The following is a 22948-nucleotide window of genomic DNA, read 5'->3' on the forward strand; positions in this document are numbered from 1 at the left end:
TAAGTGTGTGTGTGCACTCTGAACCAGTATTAGTCTGGTGTCGTGCAAAGAGTGGTTACATGAAACATTCCCATCTCCTGTGTTGCCCAGTTCCTTGAAATAACACTTGGAATTTGGCACATTTAGCTCACTGTAATACACAGGATTCCAATCTAGTGTGAACAATAGATGTATAGATTCTAACACCATTGGAGTATTATTCTAATGATCAGAAAGCACTAGCATAATTGTTGTCTTTTGTTTAATTCATGACCTCTTATGTCTCATATGCTTTCTCTCTCTTCCTTGAAGATGCCTGAATGGCAGATTTGCATAGCTAATTGCAACCCTGTTCTCTGGGTCTCCCACTGTTTTCCATACTTCTAGCTTGGAATTAACTTGTCTTATTTTGCCGTCTCTTCCAGGGTGAGTGGTGGGGAGCTGTTAACACGTCTCATTTTCCCGTCTCTTCCAGGGGGACTGGTGGGGAGCTGTTAACAAGTCTCATTTTTCCGTCTCTTCCAGGGTGACTGGTGGGGAGCTGTTTGAGGATATCGTAGCCAGAGAGTACTACAGCGAAGCAGACGCCAGGTCAGACTCACACAGACTCAAATCAAATCCAACTTTATTTGTCACATGCACCGAATACAGCAAGTGTGTAGACCTTCCTGTGAAATGCTTACTTACAAGCCCTTAACCAACAGTGCAGTTCAAGAAGAGTTAAGAATATATTTAAATAAACTGCAGTAAAATAAACTGCAGTAAAAAATGTACACAATAAAATAACAATAACCAGGCGATATACAGGGGGTACCGGTACAGTTAGAGTCAGTGTGCGGGGGTACAGGTTAGTTGAGGTAATTTGTACATGTAGGTAGGGGTAAAGTGACTATGTATAGATAATAAACAGACAGTAACAGCAGTGTACATGTAGGTAGGGGTAAAGTGACTATGTATAGATAATAAACAGATAGTAACAGCAGTGTACATGTAGGTAGGGGTAAAGTGACTATGTATAGATAATAAACAGATAGTAACAGCAGTGTACATGTAGGTAGGGGTAAAGTGACTATGTATAGATAATAAACAGACAGTAACAGCAGTGTACATGTAGGTAGGGGTAAAGTGACTATGTATAGATAATAAACAGATAGTAACAGCAGTGTACATGTAGGTAGGGGTAAAGTGACTATGTATAGATAATAAACAGTCAGTAGCAGTAGCATAGTACTGACACACCTTCTTCACAGCAGCTTTGTTCCTGGTCTAGTCAAACACACGTCAGTGGACCTGAAACCAAACATCATTAGAGTTAAAGTTTTAAAATGCCACAATTTAATGAGGACAGTGATAAATGTACTGTTTCTACATAACTCACACACACACACACACACACACACACACACACACACACACACACACACACACACACACACACACACACACACACACACTATAATGAGCAATTATGTTAGTATCTATGAATAATCTATAGGTATGTTACTGTATACACCCTCCCTCTCTTTGTTACTGTAGTGTCTATGGTGTCTGTGTTATATCTGTGTGTGCTGTCTGTAATGTATCTTATACAGATAAATCTTCTGTCTTCTGTTTTTCTTCTGTTGCTCTCCCATCACCAGGCTGCACTTCTATTCCTTCTATGTCTGCTTGTCTAGCATTCTTCAATGACCTGAGAGTTTCAAATCCTCTCATTCTAGTCTGACTGTTTCTACTCATACCAAAAAGTACTTTTCAGTTTAAAGGGATATTTGGGGATTTTGGCATTGAAGCCCTTTACCTACTTCTCCAGAGTCAGATGAACTCATGGATACCATTTGTATGAAGGAGGTAGTTTTGCGAGCAAATGCCAACTAGGGTTAGAGCAGTTACTGGAAGTCTAGCATGCTAGCAGATACCCATCGACTTCCAGTCATTGCGCTAACGTCAGTTAGCAATTGCACTAGCGCTAGTTAGCAGCTTCCTTCAAACTGCATGCAGTCATAACATCATCTGACTCTGGGGAAGAAGATAAAGGGCCTCGTTGCCAAAAGATTTAGCCATTTCTGGCATTGGAAGTCAATTATTATAATTATTGTGAGAGAAATGGATTTACTACTTTCCGAAGGTTGAGGTAGAACAAAATGTGAACTTTACTCTACTTCTCTCTTGAATTTTTTATTTTTATATTATTTTAGTTTTGCTGTCCATTTTTCTTCTGTTCTCTGATGTGTTCTCTCGTCCTCCCTTGTGTTCTCTCGTCCTCCCTTGTGTTCTCCTGTCCTCCCTTGTGTTCTCTCGTCCTCGTTCTCCCTTGTGTTCTCTCGTCCTCCCTTGCTTCTTCTGGCCTTGTCTTTCTCCTCCACAGCCAATGCATACAGCAGATTCTAGAAAGTGTAAATCATTGTCACCAAAGTGGTATAGTTCACAGGGACATGAAGGTTAGTACACAACACAGAGACTATGCTGGCACAATGCCCGGCCCTCGCCCGCCTGCCCTCCCGCCCGAATTCCACCACAAATGAACAACCACCAACCCCCCTCACCTACTACCCACACAGCAGCTTTCCTCCTCCTCTCTTCCATACCCAACCACCAGCCACCCTGACCCCCACCCCTCCACCAATCACTACTTGTGGCTGAGGTCAGGTGACCCACCAGGGGGCTGGGGCGGCAGGGAGATGAGGTGACACCAGCTCACCTTGCCCTCCTCTGTAAACAAACAATATGCATGTAGAATCTCTTTCCCGGTCCTCGGCTCTCTGCCTTGAACGCCTGCTGTGAGCCTAGGTCCTGGGAGAACGCCTGCTGTGAGCCTAGGTCCTGGGGGATTTGATAAGCCCCTTTTTGTTGTGGGGGGTGGGGTTAAATAGTATCAATACATTCACCTCCCCCTTCGCCCTCCCCAGGGTCTACCTCACAGCTGGCGGGGAGCTAACACCACTTCTGTTTTAAGACCCGGGGGGATAGCGGGTGCGTGATGATGATGTCATAGCCAGATGTCCTGGTTCTTAATGGTGCAATCAGAACACACTTTTGTATAAATTATGTCTGGCCAATCTTATAGCCTCATTCACTTATTAGAATCTCTACCACCTTGCCTTTCACAAATATTCAAGGCAATCCCATCCAATTGGGTAAATAAATTCTCTATACTATGCTAGTGGTCAAGGGGTGGTAGTTGGGGGGGGGGGTAGTAAAGACCACTCAAACATCATCCCCACCACCACTGCTGCCCCCCCCAGTCTCAAGCAGAGCGCATGTCACAGACAGTGAGTGTGAGCTCATCAATAACCTACGCCCCCTGGTGTTTGCATGCAGTCATTGCATTCAGCAGATCCTCGAGGCTGTGCTCCACTGCCACCAGACGGGCGTGGTCCACCGCGACCTCAAGGTGAGTAGAGACGCTGGGAAGCCAAACACAGCCTTTCCTCCTCTCCCTCCTTCTTCCTCTCATTCCTCTCCTCCTCTTTGAACTCTAGTTGCAGGGTGACCTCATTAATCCAGACGGACTTTCAGATTCATCCGTTTGCCTTTAATTAAATACACCCCTTTAGTTAAATAAAGGTTAAATAAAAATTAAGAACTTTGATAGACTGTCCGATACGTCGCCTGTTTAAGTTGAGACGAGAGAAACACAGAGCCAATTATTCTACTGACCCTGATGGGGCGGCAGGTAGCCTAGTGGTTAGAGCGTTGGGCTAGTAAACGAAAGGTTGCTAGATCTAACGTTAATCCCCGAGCTGACAAGGTAAAAATCGGTCATTCTGCCCCTGAACAAGGCAGTTAACCCACTGTTCCTAGGCCGTTATTGTAAATAAGAATTTGTTCTTAACTGACTTGCCTAGTTAAATAAAGGTTAAATACATAAAAAACAGGCCTCGTTAAAAAAGTGACAGCAGAAGTAAGATGAGTGAAAGTTAAATTGTCCAAGTATAATTTGGAGGCTTGCCATTGTTAAACCCTTTCTGCAATCCCCCCCACCCCCGTCCACAATTCTAATTTGCAAATCAAATGAGCCAGGTGCAGTCGGGAGCTCCTGAAATAATCACCCCGCGTTTGCATTCGGCCCCCTCAGGCAGCTCTCTGATTGGTTGCTGCCAGGCTGTTACCATGGGGAGCGGTGGAATAGACAAAGGCAAAACAAATATGAACAGGAGGATGAAAGGCTTCGGACTGGTGTGTGTGTATGGGCAGGCGGGTGTGTGTGTGTGTGCGTGGGGGTGACCCATATTGACCCCACCCCCCCACACACACTCAAGTCATTTTAACAACAGGACACACTGTAACCGTACTGGACAGAACAATTTGTATCTAACTAACCTACATTTAATTGATGGACACAGTCTAGACTGCCAACCTCGTAACTCTCTCCACCAGACAGTTACAGACTGCCAACCTCGTAACTCTCTCCACCAGACAGTTACAGACTGCCAACCTTGTAACTCTCCACCAGACAGTTACAGACTGCCATCAGAAAGTATTCATACCCCTTGACTTTTTCCACATTTTGTTGTTACATTCTGCATTTAAAATGGATTAATTTGAGATGTTTTGTCACTGGCCTTCACACAAGTAATGTCAAAGTGGAAATATGTTTTTAGGAAATGTTACAAATGAATAAAAAATGAAAAGCTGTAATGTCTTGAGTCCCTTTGTTATGGAAAGCCTAAATAAGTTCAGGAGTAAAAATGTGCTCAACAAGTCACACAATAAGTTTCACTCTGTGTGCAATAATGTTTAACATGAGTTTTGAATGACTACCTCATCTCTGTAACCCACATATACAATTATCTATAAGGTCCCTCCGTTGAGCAGTGAATTTCAAAGACCAGGGAGGTTTTCCAGACATTGAATATCCCTTTGAGTATGGTGAAGTTATTAATTACACTTAGGATGGTGCACAGACAATACAAAGATGTAGGTGCCTTAACTCAATTGCCAGAGAGGAAGGAAACCGTTCCGGGATTTCACCATGAGGCCAATGGTGACTTTAAAACAGTTACAGAGTTTAATGGCTGTGATAGGAGAAAACCGAGGATGGATCAACATTGTAGTTACTCCACAACACTAACCTAATGTCTACAAATGTTTCAAAACATGCATCCTTTTTGCAACAAGGCACTACAGTAATACTGTAAATAATGTGGCAAAGCAATAATGTATGATACGTTTGTGGCAAATCCAACACATTAATGTGTACCACTCTCTATATTTTCAAGCATGCCTTGATGCTAAGCTGTCATCAAGGGAAATGGTGGCTACTTTGAAGAATCAATCAATTTAACACTTTTTTCCACATGATTCCATATGTGTTATGTCATAGTTTTGATGTCTTCACTATTATTCTACAATGTAGAAAATAGTAAAAAATATAAACCCTGGAATGAGTAGGTGTGTCCAAACTTTTGACTGGTACTGTATGTAAATGAGATATTTCTGTATTTTATTATCAATACATTTGCTAAATTTTCGAAACATGTTTTCACTTTGTCATTCCGGGTTATTGTGTGTTGATGGTTGAGAAATATTTTATCAATTTAATCCATTTTGAATTCAGGCTGTAACACAACAAAATGGGGAATGCGTAAAGGGGTGTGGATACGTTCTGAAGGCACTGTACATCAGACCAGACATCCCTCTCAAGCTGTTCCTTCAAGACTCAATGACGTCTGTTGTACTGGATACTGACAGCACTCTGTTCAGCTCTGCCTCCTTCTTTCCTGCTCATCTGTCATCTCCTGTTTCATGCCTCATCCCTCTATCTTTCGCTCCACTGCCCTTCTTTTTTTCCTTTCACCCATAACTGAACTCTTCCCTCTTGTCCTCCCTCATTCCCCCTCTGTTGTCGTCCTCTCTCCTCCTCCCCCTCTGTCCTCCCTCATTCCCCCCTCTCTTGTTGTCGTCCTCTCGCCTCCTCTTCCTCCCAGCTGGTCGTCCTCTCTCCTCGTCCTCCCAGCTGGCCGTACTCTCTCCTACTCCCCCCCTCTGTCCTCCTCTTCCTCCCAGCTGGTCGTCCTCTCTCCTCCTCCCCCTCTGTCCTCCTCTTCCTCCCAGCTGGTAGTCCTCTCTCCTCCTCCCCCTCTGTCCTGCTCTAATCTCGGAGGCTGTTGCTCCCTCTTCCTCTGTGTCTGTCCACACGGGAGGCCAAGCCACTCTGGATGATGCTGGTCCGGATGACTGCATGAGAGACCAGGGCTGTCCCTGTCCTCTGCCCTCCCTCTAGGTTTAGATACCAAGCCACTGGTTTAAATCCCTGAAGACGAGATAGAGACAAATAGCTAGGAGAGACAAATAGCTAGGAGAGACGGATAGCTAGGAGAGACGGATAGCTAGGAGAGACGGATAGCTAGGAGATGCAGAGAGACGGATAGCTAGGAGATGCAGAGAGACTGATAGCTAGGAGATTGAGGAATAGAAGTTGAGAGATAGGCACAAGGGCAGACGTGTGTGTGTGTGTTCGTGCGCACATTTGCCAGCGTTGTGTGTGTGTGTGACTGACAGAAAGCAAAGTGTATTTGTCCTGGTAGCAGTAGATATGTTAAGGCCAACCAGGCTAGATGAACTTGGAGTAATTACATTTCTATGGCTGAGAGACGGAATCACATTAGACCCATTGCACAGGAACCCTGAGGACCGGGTGTATATATCCTGATCACAGAGAAATGGATGGGATCCACACACAGACACAGCGAGGCACTTAGGGAAGGAACCCCACAGTCTCAGCACAGTTCATTACCCAGTCCTGAAAGCTCTACTGGTTAGGTACTATAGTTCTCATATGTGCTTTTAGGTTAGATTACAAAGTATTGATTAGCCTATTTAGGGCTTGTTAGGGCATATTGCCTTTTCCACACTACTTTTTGGGTATGAAGCCCATTATTTAAAGCCCATTAGGGATGATGTGTTTATAGGGAAGGATGATGTGTTTATAGGGAAGGATGATGTGTTATAGGGAAGGATGATGTGTTTATAGGGAAGGATGATGTGTTTATAGGGAAGGATGATGTGTTTATAGGGAAGGATGATGTGTTTATAGGGAAGGATGATGTGTTTATAGGGAAGGATGATGTGTTTATAGGGAAGGATGATGTGTTTATAGGGAAGGATGATGTGTTTATAGGGAAGGATGATGTGTTATAGGGAAGGATGATGTGTTTATAGGGAAGGATGATGTGTTTATAGGGAAGGATGATGTGTTTATAGGGAAGGATGATGTGTTATAGGGAAGGATGATGTGTTATAGGGAAGGATGATGTGTTTATAGGGAAGGATGATGTGTTTATAGGGAAGGATGATGTGTTTATAGGGAAGTCTCGATAGGGAAGATGATGTTATGAGACAGGGAATTATATATATTTTTTACCTGTCCCCTTCCAGTCTCATCATACAGGTTACTTGATTTTTGGGGTGGAATGGGAGGGTGGGATGGTTGGGATGTTTGCAATGACTGCATGGCACTGTTGACTGCTCTTACCGCCCCTCTCCCACCGTAGCATGTGAGCCCTGCCCTCAGATCTGCACAAATCACTACTCACGAATGCTCTACTAACTGCACCAGTGAATGACCATACATTTACCCTGTTTGACTCGATGCTATACGACAGGGGTAGGCACCCCTGATCCTGGAGGGCCAGCGGGCACTTCATGTTTTTGAATGAACCGACCTGGAAGACCAGGTGTGTTGAATTTAGGCAACCATTGAACTTATCAGTTAGCGCAGTTGGTCTGGTGTGGTGTCCAGTTGGAACAGAATCCTGCAGCACTCCAGGAACAGGGTTGCCTACCTCTGCTATATGATATTGAGAAATTGATTCCATTTGTATTTCTACACCATATGTGATATCTAGGCCATAGAAGTGGAATTAGTCTACTGATATGAATACCGTTCTTGGGGTAGTGTAACTAATGTTTTTGCCACACAAGCAAAGCAGCTTCGCTCCAAAAAGTCGGTGAAACAGCTCCCTCTCGACATGCAACACATCTCCTGTTTGTTATTATATTACAAGTATATCCTTCCTGATTAATTTCTACTAATTACTTCTCCTCGAAGCCGCTTTCAAAATGTCAGCAAGTGCATTATTCATCAACCCAGAACCCAGGGTAACCTTTTCTCTAAGCCCCTCCCCTTCCTGTTCCGACGCTGGCGATACGCAAATCCCTGCCGACCTCCTCTGACCCTGTAGCCCGGCCCCTCGAGCTATAGAGACAGACGGACCAATTAGATGCCAGGACCAGCGGCATGTGGCCTATTGCACACGCTTGTGTCTCTCTAAAGATCTGTGTCCGTATCACAGTGTCGACCCTGTTACTGTGTCCGTATCACAGTGTCGACCCTGTTACTTAACACTGGTCTGGGTGGTGGAATATTTTCCACAGTGTGTGTTGAGTGAGAGCGTTGAGTCATAGCTGCTTTTCTAGAGAGTGATCTTGGTGACAATGACCACTCATGGCCCAACGGGGTCACAGGAGGGGACACAATGGGGTTATTACTGAGGAGTTAATACTGTGCCTAAAATACACTTTGGTTAATGGAATTTGGACCTATTTTGAGGGGCATACTATTTTTCAATTGGTGAGATGACCCACCGTCTAGGTTCACCCAGCATACTAGACAGAATACACATGTATAATATAGTGGGTATGTTTCCAACACTTCATTTCCATGTGTTTTGCTGCATGACAAGTGATGAAACCCTGTCTCCATCTCTCCCCTCCAAGCCTGAGAATCTGCTCCTAGCCAGTAAGCTGAAGGGAGCAGCAGTGAAGTTGGCAGACTTTGGCCTGGCCATCGAGGTGCAGGGAGACCAGCAGGCATGGTTCGGTGAGTTCCAGTCAGTGTGATGAAATGTGATGAAAATCTGAGAAATCATTCTCTCTACTATTATTCTGATATTTCACATTCTTCAAATAAAGTGGTGATCCTAACTGACCAAAGACAGGGAATGTTTACTAGGATTGAATGTCAGGAATTGTGAAAAACTGAGTTTAAAAGTATTTGGCTAAGGTGTATGTAAACTTCCGACTTCAACTGTGTATGCATGTATGTATTAGAGGTCGACCGATTATGATTTTTCAATGCCGATACCGATTATTGGAGGACCAAAAAAAGCCGAAACTGATTAATCGGCCAATTTTAAAATAAATAAATACATTTTTAAATGTATATATATATTTTTTTTATATATATATATATATATAATATATATATATATATATATATATATATATATATATATAAAAATATATATATAATAAAAATATATATATATAATAAATTTGTAATAATGACAATTACAACAATACTGAATGAACACTTATTTTAACTTAATATAATACATCAATAAAATCAATTTAGCCTCAAGTAAATAATGAAACATGTTCAATTTGGTTTAAATAATGCAAAAACAAAGTGTTGGAGAAGAAAGTAAAAGTGCAATATGTGCCATGTAAAAAAGCTCATGTTTAAGTTCCTTGCTCAGAACATGAGAACATATGAAAGCTGGTGGTTCCTTTTAACATGAGTCTTCAATATTCCCAGGTAAGAAGTTTTAGGTTGTAGTTATTATAGGACTATTTCTCTCTCTACCATTTGTATTTCATATACCTTTGACTATTGGATGTTCTTATAGGCACTTTAGTATTGCCAGTGTAACAGTATAGCTTCCGTCCCTCTCCTCGCCCCTTCCTGGGCTCAAACCAGGAACACATCGACAACAACCACCCTCGAAGCATCGTTACCCATCGCTCCACAAAAGCCGCGGCCCTTGCAGAGCAAGGGGAACAACTACTCCAAGTCTCAGAGCGAGTGACGTCACCGATTTGAAACGCTATTAGCGCGCACCCCGCTAACTAGCTAGCCATTTCACATCGGTTACCCAAGCCTAATCTCGGGAGTTAGGCTTGAAGTGATTAACAGCTCAATGCTTGAAGCACAGCAAAGAGCTGCTGGCAAACGCACGAAAGTGCTGTTTGAATGAATGCTTACGAGCCTGCTGCTGCCTACCATCGCTCAGTCAGACTGCTATATCAAATCATAGACTTAATTATAACATAATAACACACAGAAATACGAGCCTTTGGTCATTAATATGGTCGAATCCGGAAACTATCATTTCGAAAACAAAAAGTTTATTGCTGTTACATTGTACAACCTTCAATGTTATGTCATAATTATGTACAATTCTGGCAAATTAATTACGGCCTTTGTTAGGAATAAATGCACTTCACACAGTTCGCAAGAAGCCAGGCGGCCCAAACTGCTGCATATACCCTGACTGCTTGCACGGAACGCAAGAGAAGTGACACAATTCCCCTAGTTATAAGAAATTCATGTTAGCAGGCAATATTAACTAAATATGCCGTTTAAAAATATATACTTGTGTATTGATTTTAAAGAAAGGCATTGATGTTTATGGTTAGGTACACATTGGTGCAACGACAGTGCTAAATCATCACCCGTTTGGCGAAGTAGGCTGTGATTCGATGAGAAATTAACAGGCACCGCATCGATTATATGCAACGCAGGACACGCTAGATAAACTCGTAAATCATCAACCATGTGTAGTTAACTAGTGATTATGTTAAGATTGATTGTTTTTTATAAGATAAGTTTAATGCTAGCTAGCAACTTACCTTAGCTTCTTGCTGCCCTCGCGTAGTCAGCCCACCGTTCCTAGACCGTCATTGAAAATAAGAATGTGTTCTTAACTGACTTGCCTAGTTAAATAAATATAAAAAAATACAAAATCGGCCAAAATCGGTGTCCAAAAATACAGATTACTGATTGTTATTAAAACTTGAAATCGGCCCTAATTAATCCTCCATTCTGATTAATCGGTCGACCTCTAGTATGTCTGTATGCATGTACTACATAACACCCGGGTGTAACTAAGCATTTACTGCTCATCACAGATCCCTGTTTTATTCTAAACAATGTGTAAACCCACAAGTGCTTTAGAGTACTTTGGTGTTTACTTAGTCTTCACCACCAGTGCTGAAGTGAAGTCTCTTGTGTGAAACAATGAGGAGTGTCAGTGCTCTGGGTTTATAGTGCAGGTTTTTATAGGTGGATTAATGGGGCTATTTCCCTGCTCATCCCCACAGAATGGAGGAATAATTATACTAATCCCCTAGTCTGGCTGTCACCTGAGAATCATCTACCCACTTCACTGGTTGTGCCCCAGGGCATGCTGGTACTTGGAGTTCACTTAGGGAAGTAGGTTGCGATTGTTTGGCGCAGATCCACATTACGCACCCAAGAGTGCCGTTCCAGTGGGGAAGTTTTGGGAGCTTGTTAACCGTGGCCCATAAATGTTACATTTTGGATTTGTTTGACCTCTAATTGGCTACTGTGGCATTATTTTTCTAAAAACTGAGAAAAGGCCCCCCATTGACTTAACTGTAGATGCATCTTGGGAAATGTAGTTAATTGATGTCTCGTCTCTGTTCCAGGTTTTGCGGGAACCCCAGGCTACTTGTCCCCAGAGGTTTTGAGGAAAGACCCCTATGGGAAACCTGTGGACATGTGGGCCTGTGGTAAGGAACTTCCCAACAGAACAATCTCTTTGAGCCAACATGGTTCTCACACAGACGATGAGTTCCTCCAGTTCACACTCCTTGAATTAATCACTGCAGCTGCTCGTTACATAACTCATCAAGGGCCAGGCCACCTGGGCTTTACATGTCTATAACACACTCATTCACACACCTGCGCTTGGTCTATCAGTCCCGGGCGAAAATGGCAGTGTTTGATTAAGTTGAACCGCGGTGCACCGGTCTATGGCCCATGACGTGAACGGGCAAAAGCGGTGAGGGAGGGGTGTCCTTCTCAAATTGAAAAGTAATTTGTGTCTCTGTCATGTTGTCAATGTCAACAAGACAGCATGGTGCATCGTTCAGAAACATACAGCATCATTTTCCCATAAAATATATGTTAGAATTTTCAAACTAGTTTTCATTGGGAAGGCAGATGAAGTGTTTTTATAAAAAAGCAATCACCTTTGCATGTGAAAACACGAAATCCTTCTCATTATTCACTTTTCACCTGGGGCAAACTCCTCCCACCAGGGCAACCTGGGCCAGATAATCGAATCCCCACAATTACTTGTTTGTGTGGTTAGAGTGCTCTACTGACCAATTTGGGCCCTTTATCTCCTGCCGGTAACCTACCAGCCAGTATATAACACAATGCAAAGTGTTTGGCTTGTTTGTCACAACGGCGATTGTGACATGAAAGCCCTTATAGTGGGAGGAGTCTACTGTATGTAAGGGAGTTACTTCCAGTCCTCTCTCGACCTCTTCATGCATATAATATTAGCATATTTGTGCCAATAGTTATATGTCAGTAAATGTCATATTATTATTAATATTATAAATTATTTATTTTATTATTATAATATATATTAGTGTTATTAGTGTTATTAGATATAAATATTTATTATTATTATAAATACGTATTATTATTATAAATATTTGTTATTATTATAAATCTATATTATTATTGTTATTAGATATTATTATACATATTTACTATTGTTTTTATTGGGTCATGCTGTGTTTGATTGTAATTTCTCCTCTTGCTGAGTTTTTAGTATAATGATAATTATCACACTGCTTGTGAATTTCTTTTTTTCTTTTTTTAAATTACATTTATTCAGAATTGGCCTCATTGGCCTGATTTTGTGTGTGACCAGGTGTGATCCTCTACATTCTCCTGGTGGGCTACCCTCCCTTCTGGGACGAAGACCAGCACAGACTGTACCAGCAGATCAAGGCTGGGGCCTACGACGTGAGCACGGCAACGACACACACACACACACACACACACACACACACACACACACACACACACACACACACACACACACACACACACACACACCCCCCCCCCCAACAGCAGTGTTTGACACTTGTTTTACTGCAGATGTCTATTCACCCAGCTTTCACTGACAGCCTAGCTGACACAAGTATTGACATGAGCTTAAGCCAGGCTAAGATCAATACATCTCCCATCAGTTTCCAAGACTTTAATCACAATCACTTAACTTTAGCAGGCAAAGCTCATCTCCTGTTTGAGTGGCAGGAATAGGACGTTTGTATCTCTTACACCAGAAGGAAATGTGTTAGCCACTTGTTTTCCCATCGACGCAAGGCCATACATGACACATCAGATCGTGTCTGTCTGTGTCTTGGCTGAGCATTGCCCCTCCCAGCATGCTGTTGGAACACAGGCTGTGTGTTTTTCTATCGGTGGCTGTTCCCTCCTCGTACTGTTTGCCCTGCCCACGCCAACGACAACGCCTGTCCCAGACAGATTGAGATTGGGGGGAGAGAGGAGGAGGAGAGGCAGGGACAGCCCGACGCGATGGCTCAAGCCTAATTTAGCTCTGTATACATGCACCTGATCCTCAGTGACTCTGTGTTTTTGTCAACCTTGTGAAGTTATTTTGTCAGTTATCTCTCGGTCCTGGTTTCTCCAATGACACATTTCCTAAACAAAGCTGGATGGGGGAGGGGAAGTGAAGGAGGAATAGATGAGAGAACTGATGGATGACAAACCTCATTGCCTCACCCGGTGTTCTCTCCTTCAGTTTCCGTCCCCTGAGTGGGACACGGTGACCCCCGAGGCCAAAGACCTGATCAACAAGATGTTGACCATCAACCCTGCCAAGAGGGTCACCGCCACAGACGCACTCAAACATCCCTGGATCTGTGTACGTGTCACACGCACACCCACACACTCATACACACGGTCCATGAGAACACCTACAGACACATGACACTGTCCCCCTCTCTCACTGTGTCCTCTCTGCAGCAACGGTCCACTGTGGCATCCATGATGCACAGACAGGAGACGGTGGAGTGCCTGAGGAAGTTCAACGCCAGGAGGAAACTCAAGGTGAGGGAAGGTTAATCACAGGATTTGACCAGGTTTTGCCAGGTTTCTCACAGGATTTGACCAGGTTACTCACAGGATTTGACCAGGTTTGGCCAGGTTTCTCACAGGATTTGACCAGGTTTTACAAGCCCATGTACTGTATGTCATAGAGTGGACACTAACCACTAAGTAATCTAATCACCACCTTTCCACCTAATGTCTGACACCATGTTAAGGATTAGAGGTGACAGTGTGACAACTATTAAAGCCTTGTAGGTCAGCCTCACCTCACTCTTCCTGTTCTCGTCCTCAGGGTGCTATCCTCACCACCATGCTGGCCACGCGCAACTTCTCAGGTCAGATGCATCTTCCTACTGTATTACTGTTTCTTTCAAGGTCTCTCTCTCTTTGTCTCTCTCGCTGTCTCTCTTTGTCTCTCTGTCTCTTTGTGTCTCTCACGCTGTCTCTCTCTCACGCTGTCTCTCTCTCTCGCTCGCTCTCTCTGTCTCTCACTGTCTCTGTCTCTCATTTTCTCTCTTTCTCTCTATCTCTCTCTGTCTCTCTCTAGTTGTTTTCTAAAGCCCCAGGTTTCCTACGACATTGCCACCAACACCAGATGAATATTTAGAATTCTCCATCAGCTGTTGCTGAATAATGCAGCTGGGTTATTTATTTCACCAAAACACTTGAGGGAAACAAAGGCGAGATAAATAAGTGAAAATAGGGAGGAGTGACAGCGGGAGGAATGAGAAGGGCAGGTGTTAAAGAAAGGACTGACAGAGTGAGAGAGGAAGAATAAGGAGAGTAACGCATAAAAGAGCAACAAAAATGTGAGGGGAGAACCCCAGGATGAATACGCTAGCCTTTAGAAGAGCCACCATCAGCCTCCACCCAGCTCATATCAATAGAGACTGGAGACCAGTGGGGGGTTGCAGATCAATGTGGTAGGACCCAATACTTACATGTTTTGTCTGCTAGCAAAATATACCCCTCTCGGTGTGATGAGGTGTTAATGGTGGAAAGATGTGGACTTTGTTCAGGCAGAAAAACACAGATGATGGTTTAGCCTCTCCCGGTCAATACTGATTGTCACTAGAACCCTTTCAACTTGTATGTGTTTTATTTTAAGATTAAACAGTACTTTGTGTTCATTGTTCATATTCTCCATATAGCCAATAGTTTTTGCTCCGAGCAAGACTTGACACCCATTCTGTTTTATTTACGTTAATTTTTTCTCTCCCTTTGTTTGTTTGTTTAACGTGTAACCCTGTGAGGTAAGAGACTCTGGCATGGAAAGAGGCCTGTGTTGGCACTGCGCTCCACCCATGTAGTCACGAGCACCCCCCTCTAGCACCCCCCTCTAGCACCCCTCTACTAGCACCCCTCTACTAGCACCCCCCTCTAGCACCCCTCTACTAGCACCCCTCTACTAGCACCCACCTCTAGCACCCCTCTAGCACCCCCCTCTAGCACCCCCCTCTAGCACCCCCCTCTAGCACCCCTCTACTAGCACCCCTCTACTAGCACCCCCCTCTAGCACCCCTCTACTAGCACCCCTCTACTAGCACCCACCTCTACACCCCCCTCTAGCACCCCCCTCTAGCACCCCCCTCTAGCACCCCCCTCTAGCACCCCTCTACTAGCACCCCTCTACTAGCACCCCCCTCTAGCACCCCTCTAGCACCCCTCTACTAGCACCCACCTCTACACCCCCCTCTAGCACCCCCCTCTAGCACCCCCCTCTGAGACCTACTAAACATGTTCACCAACACCTTTACCCTCCCCTCTCATAAACTCCTCCTTTAGGTATGACAGCCCTGATCACTTTAACCAATCACTGAGCTTCTCCACGTGCCAGAAGCCTCATCGGCCAATCAGCTCTCTCCATGTCTAGATTATATTTGCATGTTGATCTATTGTAGGAGCATGTGCTAATGTGTTCTAATGAGGAGTTAGAATTGAAGTGTTTAATTAGATTATCACATTAACTGTTTTTATGTTTAGTAGCAAGCAATTGAAGGTCTCTTTTTGTGCATGTGCATGTGTTGGCAGAGAGCATTAAACCTCAATTCGTTGGACCTCTTCCATAGAAACCCTATCAGGCTGTTAGTTGTAGCTATAATTGCATCTCGCAAACTAATCACTAAGTTTGATTTCTCTCACTTAATTTGCATCTTCCTTTTTGCTTCTTCCATCTCTGGTTGGAGACTGTCACAGTTGGTCCATAATTCGCCGTCTTCACTAGATTTAGCAGCGTGTGAGTGTGTGTCAGAGGTGTCCTCTCTGATCATGTCCCCTCTTTCCTTACAGCAGCCAAGAGCCTGCTCAACAAGAAAGCTGACGGTGTCAAGGTAGGTCATCCACTACTTCTGTCTTAACACCTGACCACACACTCATGTAACTTATATTGCACTTGAAGAGAAGTGGGAAATATTTCTACAATACTTTTATTCCACGTGCCAGCAGTGAAATAGTCTGTCATTTTGAGTGCTGCGTGACTAAGATATCTGCCCCACCTTTATCCCACCTTTCCAAAATAATTCAGTTAGAGAGTGGTGGCATCTGTTTTGTGATACGAGGAAGCTGAGAAAAAAGAATGCTGTGACGGATGATCTGCTAACTCAGAATGACAGCCCTCATCTCCCGTCCAATCAAATCTCAGCCATCGTAGCCACCACTGGTTCCCTATCACCTCTACACCTCACCTCTTTCTCTGTCCCCCGTCTGTCTCTGTTTCGAAATCTAATAGCAAAATTCCTGTCACCCTCTTCCTCATTTGGGGATTTTGTCTCCCGCTCCTCTCAATACCTTTCCCTCCCTTCAATCTCTTCATCGCTCTCTTTTTTTATTTTCTATATTTCTACCCTCTCTCTCTCTCTCTCTCTTCCTCTCACCCCTCTCTCTTCATCCCCCTCTATTGCTCGCCCCACTGGGGTCTGTCAGTGTGCTCTCACATCTGTGGTTGAGTAGCTGTTCTCCAGTTTCTGTTTCTACACCCTGGGCCCAGTGTCAAACTATTACGCTGGCTGTTTGTCTGGCCCCTCATCTCCGCACCCCCAACCCTGCAGCTCCTCTCCCTCTCCAAATGCTTATCCTAAAATCACATACCCAGGTGCATTACATGGCACTTGACACATGATCTGAAAAAACACTGAGGTATCCCAGGTGTTTATGGCTGGCAGTTTAAACCGCTGTAGGAGGTTTAGAAAAACTCTCTTTTTAAATCTGCAGCCGAGTCATCGGCGTGTTTTGAAAGTATAGCGTACGGCATTTGAAGGATTATTTCAGGTTTATCGCAGGAGTCCAGCAGAAACGGCAGCCATTTTTATCCGGTCATCAATTTTGGTTTCCATGCATGCTGAATATATAATGATTACAATTGTGTTTTTTGGTACAAAATATATTTTCTCAAGCAGTATACTGTAATTCTCTTGGGTCTTGACACGTACTGTATGTGTTTTGGGGGTTCAGATATTGTGATATTGGACCCAGTTTGTCTTGTTCTCTTTTGTGTTCTAACGGATCGATACAGAAACGGAAGTATGAAACCGAGCCAATGCCAATAATGCTGGTATGCCTATCTACTTTTTATGCAACCTGGCAACCGCTATGGGTTGCCAGTTGTGGTTGATTTTAGTACATCATAGTCTGGATAGATTCAGGGTGGTTTTAATTGGCCATTTGTAGAAGCCTGGCCTAGTACAGTTGTCTAGTATCTTGGGTTAATGAGCAACCAATTGTAGAAGCCTCTTGATGTGTAGTTTCAGTCCCACATCTCCCTGTAGAGAACCTAGTCCTACCAGCATGTGCATTCCAGTTGGCCCATATTACAAGGTTTTACACTGCTGGGATGCCCAATGGCGACGCTACATAATCAGGGCATGCAGTTCATAAAGGAATTGTACAGCGCCTTTTGATATACATTTTCCCCCTGATGTTCTTCCAATGACAATGTGCTTCGATGCAGACAACGATGTTCATGTTAACAGGAAAACCCACAACTATTGGGATGTAATGACATTGTTTGAGTGGATAGTTGCATTACCTCTGGCTTTTTATTTCTCCTCTCTAGTAGTCACAATAGCACTAATTCATTAGATTCAAGGCCTCTATAAACTGCGTTAGTAGCCCCAATTAGGCTATTTTCTCTTCTTGAAAAACCTGCAAACAGTCAAGCGGAAAAGCTGATCGCTTTCAAAACAGGATTTTAAGTTTACGACCGTTTTAATGTTTCAAGTTCTGTTTCAGCGAGGAAGTCCTTTGCATGCTTTTTTTCTTTTGCATAATGCTCTGCAGAGTAATGATGCGTTGCTACAGGCTTGGAACTAACGGATGTCTAATGAACTTATTTTGTCTACCTTAACTTTCTACCCTTCAGAGTAGATGTTAACACCTGTAGATTTGCAGGCGAGACTTTACTCTTAACATTTTCTCTCTTGCAGCCCTGTGTTCCTGACAAATCTCTCTATGCTGATATTGTTCTCCTGTCTATCTCTCTGTCTTAGGGAGCATTAGTCCTTGTTCCTGAAATCTATCTCTGTTTCTGTCTCTCTCTATCCACTCATTTTCTAGATCAACAACAAGACCAATGTAGTCACCAGCCCCAAAGAGCCCCCCACTCTGGTACTCTGCCTGTCTTTCTGCACGCCTGCCTGCTTGCCTGTCCGTCTGTCTCTGTCATCCTTCGTGCTTGGGCTGCTCACTCTAACGATGTCTCTCCTTGTTTTGCTGCCAGTGATGCCTCTTAATATTGCATTTTTGTTTACTTTATATACACATGTTATTTGTATCATACACAGGCATTTCCTTATACTGTGGTTAGACATTGCAGTTGGTATGTGCACTTGAACGTTGTGTATTTCTGTTTGGGATGGCCTCTAGTTCGGCATTGCATGTTTCTGTGTGTGTGTGAAGACCTGTACACCCTGGGCCTGCTGTTTTTACTGTTAATCCACTGAAGCTTTCCCCAAGTTACCAGGGAAACCAACGAGACATGCTGGTTGGGCGTGCGTCCTAAAATAGACTTCACACACACTCTCTCTCAGAGAAAGACATCCTAAGGCAGATTGTTCTGATAGTGCCACCCGTGTCACCACACATGAGCTTCGACATGGCTGTGCGATGGCATTCCTTATGACAGGCAGCCCACCCGTTGGCTCACAGATTTACCCAGGTCTAATCTAGGCATGTTACACAGGTCAGGTCAGCCAAGAGGCCTGTACTGTATTTATCCAGCCCACAGCACCAGTATAAGGTTATCATTTAGGAATTCATACAAAATATTGCAATAGCTTTGTTTTTCATTCAATTCCATATCTAATAACCATGGGGCTATCTAATAGCATAGTACATGTACACCCCCCCCCCCCCAGCACATTGTGAGCAAAACATTTTAGCACCCCCCCTCTTGACGGCAGAGATACTTTTAACGTTTTATTCATTTCCTGCAATTCTACACATGTTGCCATGGTGCGGAGAGAAATGTTTTCAGTTTTTTATATTATAGCTGAGTGAGACTGACTAACTAAATCAATGGGCGGCCCCTGGCTGGTAATTCAACCATGATTACTAAGTCTAGATAGCCTAGCAGCCTAGCAACCATCTATTTTACAATCTAAAACATGTTAGCTGACATGGGCTAATTGAGTGACTATTAGTGACTGACATGTCAAGAAAGAAACTCATTTTTAAATTGCACCGTGTGTATTCTACTATTCTAACTTTAACAGTAAGTTGAGACCTAACTGAGTTACAAAGATAAATATCTCTATGTATATTATTTTAATTTATTTTCTTTTATTTATTTTCTTTTTTTATCCGAGGGTCTTCAAAAGAGGGGCCGTTTACCCATCCCTGTTCTAGAGTGATGTGGTTATGTATTCTTAGATGTGAGAAATGGGGCCTGCCAAAGCCAGACTGATGTTCACTCACTATGCAGTACGTACACACAACTGGCCTGGAGTAAGGACTGAACGTGAACTGCATGCCTTGGCTGTACACACCTCAAACCTTTTCCTGTAGTTTATATCCAGGAAGGGCCTGGTGACTAACATGCTGCTACTGCTGTACACCTCCCGTCCTGTCTTGTCTGTTGCTTGGTTGTTTGTTCTAATGTCTTAGGGCACCAAGTTGACTACTCAACGGTTCTTTGAAATGTGACCCATGGGAATTGATCATCTGGGCAACTGTTTACCACATCAAGTTCCTGTCTATTTATCCCCTTTCTTCTTCACACTCCTTTTCCTCCTCCTCTTCCTCTCCATGAATCAGGAGCCTCAAACCACTGTTCTCCACAACCCAACTGATGGAAACAAGGTAGTGATTAAATAGGACTGTCGTTTTGCGAGTGTAGAGGTTTTTGCTAATAATGTGCTGTAGGTAGCAGTGATAAGCTTTCTAGTTAGTGTTATTTACTAAACTTTGTTGATATGCATGGTGCCTTAATGTATGCCCTAGATCCCCCCCCCATACTCAACTGGCGGACCGCATCCATACCCAGAGAACGGGGTCAATACGGACCACCGGTCCCGTCTACAAAAAAAAAGAAAAATCCCCCATCTGACAGTACATCACTTATCCTGTGCTCACGCTTAATCCAGTCTCCACAGCCGGCAGGTGTTCATTGCTGCTCTCTGTTTGTTCTTGTCCAACAGGAGTCCAGCGAGAGTGCTAACACCACCGTGGAAGATGAGGACGTGAAAGGTAGGAGCACACAAATGACTAGAAAAATAAACAAACCGCTCTGTCCCTAGCGCCGCTCTGTCCCTAGCGCCGCTCTGTTCCTAGCGCCGCTCTGTCCCTAGCGCCGCTCTGTCCCTAGCGCCGCTCTGTCCCTAGCGCCGCTCTGTCCCTAGCGCCGCTCTGTCCCTAGCGCCGCTCTGTCCCTAGCGCCGCTCTGTCCCTAGCGCCGCTCTGTCCCTAGCGCCGCTCTGTCCCTAGCGCCGCTCTGTCCCTAGCGCCGCTCTGTCCCTAGCGCCGCTCTATCGCTAGCTCTGTCCCTAGCTCTGTTCCTAGCGCCGCTCTGTCCCTAGCTCTGTTCCTAGCGCCGCTCTGTCCCTAGCTCTGTCCCTAGCTCTGTCCCTAGCTCTGTTCCTAGCGCCGCTCTGTCCCTAGCTCTGTTCCTAGCGCCGCTCTGTCCCTAGCTCTGTTCCTAGCGCCGCTCTGTCCCTAGCTCTGTTCCTAGCGCCGCTCTGTCCCTAGCTCTGTCCCTAGCGCCGCTCTGTCCCTAGCGCCGCTCTGTCCCTAGCTCTGTCCCTAGCGCCGCTCTGTCCCTAGCTCTGTTCCTAGCTCTGTCCCTAGCGCCGCTCTGTCCCTAGCGCCGCTCTGTCCCTAGCTCTGTTCCTAGCTCTGTCCCTAGCGCCGCTCTGTCCCTAGCGCCGCTCTGTCCCCAGCGCCGCTCTGTCCCTAGCTCCGCTCTGTCCCTAGCTCTGTTCCTAGCTCTGTCCCTAGCTCTGTCCCTAGCTCTGTTCCCAGCGCCGCTCTGTCCCTAGCTCTGTCCCTAGCTCTGTCCCTAGCCCCGCTCTGTCCCTAGCCCCGCTCTGTCCCTAGCTCTGTCCCTAGCTCTGTCCCTAGCCCCGCTCTGTCCCTAGCCCCGCTCTGTCCCTAGCGCCGCTCTGTCCCTAGCGCCGCTCTGTCCCTAGCCCCGCTCTGTCCCTAGCGCCGCTCTGTCCCTAGCGCCGCTCTGTCCCTAGCGCCGCTCTGTCCCTAGCCCCGCTCTGTCCCTAGCTCTGTCCCTAGCTCTGTCCCTAGCCCCGCTCTGTCCCTAGCCCCGCTCTGTCCCTAACTCTGTCCCTAGCGTCGCTCTGTCCCTAGCTCTGTCCCTAGCGCCGCTCTGTCCCTAGCATGAAGGGCTAGCCACCTGTATTAGGCTAGTAGCACTGTGTTAGCTCTCTGCTCAAGTGAAAGGTAATATGTTATTTTCACAGCACTGAGGTGTTTGCTTAGCACAGGGGCAGGCAACCCTGTTCCTGGTGTGCCTGCGTACCCCTGACTTAGCATGTAGTGTAACTCATGATTCTTCAGCGTTAGGGCTCCACGTATTGCATGTTATCCTACTGATTTTGCATGAATATGTTGGCTGTTAAAATTCCAATTTTTCTTTGTACCATTTTAGTTTTTCTTGCATGTGAATTCATCAGATATGCATTTGTTTATCCAGGCATCCATTCATTTGGCTTTTTCATTCAAATGAATTCACTTCATCTTCTGATCTCATTCCTTAGACATGCACTGCCATCCTCCAACATGTAATGTTATGTCTATCCACATTACTACATGGAATGTTACATCGATCCACATTACTACATTGAATGTTACGTCGATCCACATTACTACATGGAATGTTACGTCGATCCACATTACTACATGGAATGTTATGTCTATCCACATTACTACATGGAATGTTACGTCTATCCACATTACTACATGGAATGTTATGTCTATCCACATTACTACATGGAATGTTACGTCTATCCACATTACTACATGGAATGTTACGTCTATCCACATTACTACATGGAATGTTACATCGATCCACATTACTACATGGAATGTTACGTCTATCCACATTACTACATGGAATGTTACGTCTATCCACATTACTACATGGAATGTTACGTCGATCCACATTACTACATGGAATGTTACGTCTATCCACATTACTACATGGAATGTTACGTCTATCCACATTACTACATGGAATGTTACGTCTATCCACATTACTACATGGAATGTTACGTCGATCCACATTACTACATGGAATGTTACGTCTATCCACATTACTACATGGAATGTTACGTCTATCCACATTACTACATGGAATGTTACGTCTATCCACATTACTACATGGAATGTTACGTCGATCCACATTACTACATGGAATGTTACGTCTATCCACATTACTACATGGAATGTTACGTCGATCCACATTACTACATGGAATGTTACGTCTATCCACATTACTACATGGAATGTTACGTCTATCCACATTACTACATGGAATGTTACGTCTATCCACATTACTACATGGAATGTTACGTCTATCCACATTACTACATGGAATGTTACGTCGATCCACATTACTACATGGAATGT

At 44.4% G+C, this 22948-nt stretch overlaps 1 protein-coding gene across 12 annotated transcripts in view; it reads left to right on the forward strand.

Moving 5' to 3' along the window:
* LOC139534679 (calcium/calmodulin-dependent protein kinase type II delta chain) overlaps window positions 1-22948 on the forward strand; it is a 111212-nt gene that overhangs the window by 75363 nt on the left and 12901 nt on the right. For 3 of the 12 annotated variants that reach the window (XM_071334033.1, XM_071334032.1, XM_071334030.1), the window contains exons 5-16: window positions 505-570; window positions 2345-2417; window positions 8698-8800; window positions 11431-11514; window positions 12672-12766; window positions 13569-13691; window positions 13793-13876; window positions 14169-14211; window positions 16166-16206; window positions 18428-18478; window positions 20126-20170; window positions 20509-20557. In XM_071334033.1, the coding sequence (XP_071190134.1) occupies window positions 505-570; window positions 2345-2417; window positions 8698-8800; window positions 11431-11514; window positions 12672-12766; window positions 13569-13691; window positions 13793-13876; window positions 14169-14211; window positions 16166-16206; window positions 18428-18478; window positions 20126-20170; window positions 20509-20557 (857 nt within the window). Of the gene's footprint in view, window positions 1-504; window positions 571-2344; window positions 2418-3297; window positions 3371-8697; window positions 8801-11430; window positions 11515-12671; window positions 12767-13568; window positions 13692-13792; window positions 13877-14168; window positions 14212-16165; window positions 16207-18427; window positions 18479-20125; window positions 20171-20508; window positions 20558-22948 lie in introns of all 12 variants that reach the window. The other 9 variants (XM_071334031.1, XM_071334035.1, XM_071334034.1 and 6 more) reach the window with 9 other exon arrangements.

The sequence above is a fragment of the Salvelinus alpinus genome, chromosome 11 (genome assembly GCF_045679555.1).
Source record: "Salvelinus alpinus chromosome 11, SLU_Salpinus.1, whole genome shotgun sequence".
Lineage (NCBI taxonomy): Eukaryota > Metazoa > Chordata > Actinopteri > Salmoniformes > Salmonidae > Salvelinus > Salvelinus alpinus.